Source organism: Hyperolius riggenbachi, chromosome 4 (genome assembly GCF_040937935.1).
Source record: "Hyperolius riggenbachi isolate aHypRig1 chromosome 4, aHypRig1.pri, whole genome shotgun sequence".
NCBI classification, from domain to species: domain Eukaryota; kingdom Metazoa; phylum Chordata; class Amphibia; order Anura; family Hyperoliidae; genus Hyperolius; species Hyperolius riggenbachi.
Genome location: NC_090649.1, coordinates 129521669 through 129529880, shown reverse-complemented (window position 1 = coordinate 129529880; position 8212 = coordinate 129521669). Strand labels below are relative to the sequence as shown.

At 42.9% G+C, this 8212-nt stretch overlaps 1 protein-coding gene across 1 annotated transcript in view; it reads left to right on the top strand.

Annotated features, from left to right (window-relative positions):
- The window catches only part of CROCC2 (ciliary rootlet coiled-coil, rootletin family member 2), a 190958-nt gene that overhangs the window by 111938 nt on the left and 70808 nt on the right, over positions 1–8212 (top strand). The window contains exons 12-16 of the mRNA XM_068280645.1: positions 1–28; positions 819–1009; positions 1632–1814; positions 2692–2836; positions 5510–5656. The exon at positions 1–28 is cut by the window's left edge and continues 164 nt beyond it. Coding sequence (XP_068136746.1) covers positions 1–28; positions 819–1009; positions 1632–1814; positions 2692–2836; positions 5510–5656 — 694 coding nt within the window. The remainder of the gene's footprint in view (positions 29–818; positions 1010–1631; positions 1815–2691; positions 2837–5509; positions 5657–8212) is intronic.

Sequence of the window (8212 nt, the reverse complement as noted above, 5' to 3'; positions counted from 1 at the left end):
TCTTCAGCGACACCAAGAGAAAGAAAAGGTGAGATTTGATAACCAATGTGACTAGAAACTTCACTATCCATGAATTATGGGATTGGGATGGATTGCTTAAGAGCTGTAAACAACTTTAGTAAACTTATGATTATAATTGAAGGGGCTAATGTATTTTTAAGGACAGTTATCCTATTTCTATTTTTCTGGAGACCTGCAGTACTTTTGCAGTACTTACCACTTCTGAAGACTTCTAACCCTACTCCATACAAATACCAACTGACCTGAAGGCAAAATATAGCTTCTCACTTCCAAACCACCAGAGGTTGCATGTATCTTAATAGAGTGGTTGTTTATATAGACCATCGCTTGATTTACAAAGCGATGCCTCTGGTGGCCAAAAGTTCAGAAGCTGAAAAGCCACATCTGTGGGTGCCTGCATGCCCTGGGTGATGAAAGACTTGGAGAGCTTCAGATATGATGAGTATTGCTTTAGCTTCATTCTTACAGAGTCCCAGTAATAGAGTGAGTATATTTAAAAGTCTGCTTGAATTTTTAGTTTTATCACAAAACGTCAATTCCTCATTTTACTGAAGATGCCTCTATCTCAGAAATCTGTTGTTAAAAATATTTTTTGGGTGTATTCTGTCTATGCACCTTAAACACTAATTCCTGCGGATAACTTTGATTTCACATACAAGACAGTTGACATGTTTAAATCTTCCATAGGACAGGTTGAACCATTTTTCTTGGTTTTCATGCACATGGCCTTATGCATGGAATAGAGTCTCTTGTCAATACATTGGCTCATACCACTCACTCTGCTTGTTCTTGGACAGGAGTTGCTTTCTGAACTGACACTAGCTCGGCAGACTGTGGAAGACACTAAGAAGCAGCTGTTGGACAGTCTGCAGGAATCAGAGAGACGAGGATTGGATCTCAGGAGAGAGAAGGATGAGATAATAACCTTGCTGGAGAGCGTGAAGCAAGAATCCCAGAGGTGTCAAGCCAGCCTGGATTCTCTCAACAGGTACTGGGATATTTCACTGCAAAAACCTAAGACAATTATGGTACTGTATATGAAGAATCAATAAACCAGCATTTTGTATTTAGTTTATTACCCTGAGTGGACAAAATGACATCACTGCAGCCATTTTCTTTACTTATCAGTATAAAGCACAGGTGTAGAACTCCAGGCCGTGAGGGCCATATCTATGTTTGTCAGTGCCAGTGTCAGGGTTTAGGATGGAATGAGAAATGGAGAAATGTGTTCTTCTTGATAAACCAAACCAATCTTGATTCAGCTCCATCAATTAATTTGAGATGTGCCCAAAATAGTTCTTCCTTGTCATATTAGCTCTTGACAACCATTCATTATCACTAAGGGCATCATTTACTAAGATTCTACAAAGATGGAAAATGTTTAAAAAAAATTATCCTAGTCTGGATTTCAGCATTTGGAACAATCACAATATCGAAGCACAGCAAAGATTTCTGACGCCTTGAAGTGGATAAGGTGGCACAGTGACCAACTGGTTAGCGCTCCAGGCAATCTGCATTGTTTAAAAGGAGATAAATATGTCAGTCTCAATATTCTTCTCACTTCACTTGTCCTTTAAAACTGATAATTGTCATTGTGCTTTGGATTTCAGAGAGAAAGAAGCTATAGAGGAATCCTTTCAGACAGCCAAGCAACGGGTAGACTCTGCACTCTTGGATATTGAAAGACTAAAAGCAGTGAATTCAGAATTGTTAAGACAGAGGGATGTCCTAGAGGAGCAGAAGGAGGAGCTGAACAGGGAGCGGGAGCGTAACCAGAAGGAGCTGGAGCGAGGGTGAGAAGGCGGGACCACCATAACATCTCAGATCATTTGTTTGAGTCAAACTGAGCTGAAACACATTATTCTAAACATTTAAGATAAGCATTTTCTACATGTATGTGACAAATGTCATACACTAGAATAATGTATGTGACAAATGTCATACAATAGAATACCTTCTGCTCAGGTGATCAGGATTCTGTACTAGTACAGGTAATGTTATTTGGCAGAATCAGAAAAAGTCTACTTAAAGGATCACTGTCGCAAAGAATCAAGGAAACTGTAAGGGTTGAGTTTGGCAAGAGATAGATAAAAACATGCTGGTACTAAATTAATCCAAAATAATAATTAAGAAAGACAAACATTTAGACCAGGGGTGCCCATTACGTCGATACTACTAGTAGATGGCAAAGGAATGCTGAGTTGATCGTGGTCGGACATTTTAAAATAGTGTTCTGGACACTTACTGTGCAGCACCAGTGTATCATCTAATCGTACTGCTCTGCTGCCCTAAGTTCACAAGTGTGGGAACCCCGGACATAGACTGTTAGATTTATTCCCACTCCCGGTAAAGTAAGTTGTTGCAATGAAGTTGTTAGGTTTCTCAAATAATGTCCCTGACCCTGACTCAGAACATTGTACTATTGTTACTCTCCGATCAGCTAGAGATCCACAGCTATGTGTGATTAAACTGTTTAATAGGCTATCAGTGTCAGATAACCAAAAGCGTTTTGTAGCTTGTGAGATTTCCTTGGATACGCTAAAGATATCGGATACATGAGTAATGAACGCTGCCATTGTGTGCTCTCAGTGGATGGCTCATAGAATTACCATAATATATACGCCTAAGCACAATATGACCATTGAATATCTGTTTTACATGTCTTTGTAGGCAGCGGACGCAGGAGAAGCTGGAAGAGAAGGTATCAGTGTTGAAGAAAGACTTGGTTAATGTCAGAGAGACTCTAAGCCAAGCAGTGCTTGAAAGAGATGTCCTGCAAGGAGAAAAGGAGGCCGTCTCCAGGGCTCTCAGCAAGGTTTGTCTGTGTGACGAGTGGCTGCTCTACTCAGCTTCTTCTGCAGTCATTAATACATCAGGCTGACTGATAGTCCTCCATAATAATAGTGCCCACAGAAATTTTTTATTTCAAACTCCATTTTATTATGGACAGAGAAAAAGGCATTACATGGTGTGTAAATCAGTGGACATTAAGGCTACTTTCCCACCAGGATGTTGCGTTTTAGGACGTTATGGTCGCATAACATGCCCCTAACGCAACGCCTGGTGGTGTTGGATGTGGAAGTCAGAGCGAGCCACATTGTGCAGCCCACTCTGGCGTCCGTGATGCCGTGATGCGTACTCTTGGACGCATGCGGCATCACGTGGTCCCGCTAGCCAATCGCCGCACAGAGCGGACGCTCCAGGAAGTAAACACTGCACACGTCACGAAGTGCAGTGAATATTAATTAGCCATGTGCCTGGCCGCTCTCCCCTCCTCCCCAACATTTCTGAGCATGTGCAAGCAGTCTAAGGCGGCTTAGCCGCGTATAAAGTACTGCATGCAGTACGTTGTCATGAGGTGCAGCGTTACAATGTAACACAACGTGGGCACTGTGAACAGCCCATTGATTTTTCATTACTGTGCGGTGGGGTGCGTTACAGGCTGCTCTAACGTGTGCCTGTAACGTCCCACTGTGAAAGCAGCCTAAAACAAGATAAATACCTGCAACTGTAGTGCAAATATACTGTTACTTTTACATTCTTGACTTAAAGTGAACCTTAAAGGATACATTTGCTGAATGCAGCATATAAAGTTTTATTTACCTGGGGCTCCTTCCAGCCCTAGAATTCTCTGTGTCCCTCGCCGCGGTTCCGCCATTATTCAGTCGGTGCATTCTGTACATGCGTGAGTGCGTGCACGCGCCACTTGCGATTGCGCTTCTGTGGCCCCAGGTAAGTAAAACTTTATATTCTGAATTCAGCTAATGTATCCTTTAAGTAAAAATTAATTGTTGAGATAAACATGATGAATTGTATATATCCCACAGTCTTATGTTATGTTTTAAAACTTAAAAAAAGTAAATGTACTGTTTTGTGTCAGCTCAATGTCTGTCCTGTGCCTCAGAGAGATAAAATATATGATTTATTGGTCTTTTTTTAAAATCCATCTCCTCCTCTCGGAAGCCCAGTTCTCTGCCAGGAAAGTGTTTTATGGTTGTAATTCTTCACCAGTGAGGGACCAACTGGAGACAAATATAGGTGTATCTCGGCCCTTAGGGTCTACAGGTGCTGTTAGAAAATCATCAGGTAGCTTGGAGAGAACTCTCAAGGACTAGAAAGGGCTAGAACCAAAAAGCCCTCTGATAACCCTATTGAACAGTGGTAAGCTTTCACAAATTATCACTTCTATCCCAAATGTCATAATTAAAGCATTTAAAGGTAGTCCACAAAAATGAAACTGGTACCTACCTCCAGCCCACCGTAGGCTGCGAGGTCCCCCGGTGTCCTCCTGGCTCCTCTCCTGGTCCCGCTGGCAGCTCCATTACCAGCGACTTTTGGGCTGAAGCTCAGCTGTATACTTCCTGAATGGGTACACTCAGCGTCATCATGCCAGCCGCTATGCATCATTGCCAGTCCTGTGCATGCGCGATGATGCGCGTAGCAGGCGGCGTGATGACGAGGAGCGTCAGGAAGAAACAGCCAACCTTTAGCCCGAAAGTCGCCGGTAACAGAGCCACCAGCGGGACCGGGAGAGGAGCCAGGAGGACGCCGAGGGACCTCACGACCTACAGTGGGCTGGAAGAAGCCCCAGGTAAGTACCAGTTTTGGGGACTGCTCAGGGTCCCTTTAAAGGACAACTGAAGTAAGAAGTATATGGAGGCTGCCATATTTATTTCCCTCAATGCCTGTCAGCACTGCTGATCTTTGGCTGCAGTAGTGTCTGAACAACACCATAAACAAGCATACAGGTAATCTTTTCAGATCTGACAATAATGTAAAAAAACACCTGATCTGCTGCATGCTTGTTCCGGGTCTACGGCTAAAAGTATTAGAGGCAGAGGATCAGCAGGGCTGCCAGGCAACTGGTATAGCTTAAAAGGAAATAAATATGGCAGCCTCCATATACCTCTCGCTTCAGTTGTCCTTTAAACTTTATTTCAGTATGGTAGCTGATTCTGTTTTTATTTTTTACACCCTTCTTCCTTATATGTGTGTATTGAGATTCAACTGGTTTCCAAGCACAGATACAAGTGGGGTTAGTTATTTTTATGCCCTTATCTGTGCTATAAGGGTTCTGGATGCCCATTTGGGGCACAAAGATGTACAGAAATGATTGGCTTGGCTCCTCCTATGCCTTGAATTGAGTTATTAATGCTTATTTTTTGGATATGTTTAGTGAGGACATGGGAGGTCCTGTAATTTTAGGAGGACACTGTAGTACTTATGTTAATTATTAGATCAGATTTTATCAGCAGTGTTCAGCAAATACGTGTGAACTACGATAGCTTATGTAGTCTACCAGAATCCTATTATTACTGAATTATTAGATGCTGCATGTTAATCCCAGAAGGGTCATCCCCAGGACACGCCACATAGGCAATCCAGCTTGGTCCAAGAACTCGGTGTGAAATGGAAAATATTGATCTTAGTACAGTACACAATGTCTCTGGTGTGAATAGTGTGTTTTTAACATGGATTTCCATGCCAGGCTGAATCAAGCAGAGCAGAGCTGGAACTGGCACTAAACCAGATGCGCAGTGAGCAGGCGGCACTGAGCGACTCTCTGGCCAAGATGGGTGCTCTGAATGAGGGCCTGGCGCAAGACAAGGTGGCTCTGAACCGTGTCATTTTACAGGTACATTTTTTTGTATTCATGGTGATATAAAAATTTGCTTAAAATAGAAAACAAGATATAAATAATAGAAAAAAATATAATAAGAATAATAGAAATACAATCGTTTTCTCCTAGGAGATAATTTATCTTCTGTTTAAATTAACTTCTTAGCATTCTGCAAATGGAAAAGTACCAAAAAGTAGGTGAAAATCTACGGACAAATGTATTCTGAATATTTTCTTACCTGCTGGTAGCTTAAAAGGGATTCTATTGATTAAGATGTGAAAATATCAACTAGGAGAAAACTTAGGAGAAAAAGTGAATTGAATAAGGACCATAGGGGTTGATGCACAAACTTGCAGCCGTGCACAGACAGCTCATGGCAATATTACCCTTACTACCGACACTGTGTACTGAGAATTATGTTATTGTTAGCGCGACCGGTGGTACTCGACTAGTGTGACCGTTGCTAAGGTAAGGTGTGTTGCAAATGGTAATGCATGTTACCATAGCAATGGTCACGCTAGTCGAGTACCACTGGTCGCACTGATAGCGTAACTCACAGTACACAGTGCCGGTAGTAAGGGTAGTATTGCCATGCACTGTCCGTACATGGCAATATTACTGCAAGCTTGTGCATCAAGTCCATAGTGCGTTACGTGACTAAACAGAAAGTTAATATCAGGCTCACAATGAGCGACTGCTGGATGGGAGCAGAAGGTGGGCTTCCAGGAAGGAGAGCTTGGGATATTTTTCAGCACTGTGATGGTGCTCACTTGTACCCCAAACAAACTGGTTGGGGACAGGCCAAAGCCAAAGACTTCAGAATTCCTGTTTATGGAATGTGTTGTCACTCTCCTTACATAGCCACACCCATAGCCGGCCTTTGACCTGAGCGACCGGAGCGGTCGCTCAGGGCGCCGGTTCCAAGGGGGCGCCTATAGCTGGTTACCTATACTGAGGGCACCTACACCTGACTTCCTGTACTGGGGGCACCTATAGCTGGCTACCTTTACTGACAGCACCAACACCTGGCTACCCATACTGGAGGCACCTACGCCTGGCTACCTATGAGGGGGATGGAGACCTTCAACTGACTTCCTATACTGGGGGCACCTATGCTTGGCAACCTATATTGAGGGCACCTACACATGAGATCCTATACTGAGGGCACCTATACCTGGCTACCCAACTATACTGAGGGGATTTTTTTTTGGCGGGGGGGACGGACGGACGCACTGCTGCTAAAACGCATGGTGCAAATTGTCTGTGCTGTGCTATCATTCTAAATGGGGGGGGGGGGGGAGAGAGGGGCTGCTAACTGTCTCACTGATTGTTTTTATTAATATTCCTGAAAGGTTCTAGCCTTCATTTTCAAGTATATTCAGGATAATGCACTCTTTCCATCCATTGGTGGTTATTAATAGTATTTTTTCTATAATACATTTGTGACGTGTCAAGGAGATCTGAGCATTTGGCATGATGTGTCATAAAGTCAAAAAGTTTGGGAACCACTGGCCTAGGAGATATCTCAGGAGAAAAGGTGAATTGCATATGGGCCTGTGTGTGTGCATGTGTGAAGAGGAAGAAGGGGGGGGGGGGCACAAAAATCAGGTTTCGCTCAGGGCGCGGTGAAACATAAGGCCGGCCCTGGCCACACCAAGAGTATTATTATTATTATTTAGTATTTATATAGCACCAACATCTTACGCAGCACTGTACAGAGTATATTCTCACCTAACTGTCCCACAGAGGGGCTCACAATCTAATCTGTACCATAGTCATATGTCTATGTATGTATTGGTCTATGTATGTATCGTGTAGTGCATGTATCGTAGTCTAGGGCCAATTAAGGGGGAAGCCAATTAACTTATCTGTATGTTTTTGGGATGTGGGAGGAAACAGGAGTGCCCAGAGGAAACCGGGGACCCAGTGTTGCTGAGGAGCTTGAGCTTGCCAGTGAGCCGATGTTCCTCCAATGCAAAGACCTGACCTTTAATCAATCTGTCAATCGTTGATCAAAGAGGAGAATAGTCACCTGGTTTATCACTGACCGGCCAAGTCACATGATATTAGAGGTCATGTGACCCAACCTAGCCAATAGAGAGCTCAGCTGCTGCAGAGGGAACATTGCACATTGCAGCAATGTCATATTTTATAAATAGGCTGGGTTATTTTTGTAAAGCACTGCAATTTGCTGTATTGATTTGTTTATATATGGGCCTCTCAAAGTGGACCTGTATTAAGAGATTATGAAAAGTGCTGAATCTGGCCTTAAATGTAAAAAAAAAACCCAAAAAACTGTTTCATTGGTTGTGTACTAATCGTCTTAATACTGATCCTTTGTTTAATACTTCACAGAGCCAACCTGGGCATATATAGCTTTATGCATGTTTCAGGTGTGGGACTGAAAATTTTGAAGCCAGGAGATCAGTGTAATATCCAGTGAATACATTTAAGGACAAGGTCTGCAATCACAGCTTTCATAATCTCTCAGTAAAGTAGCAATGGCCAATGAGATGCAAATAATTCCAAGTTAATACATATGTATGCAACTTTTTATGTAAATGTATGCAG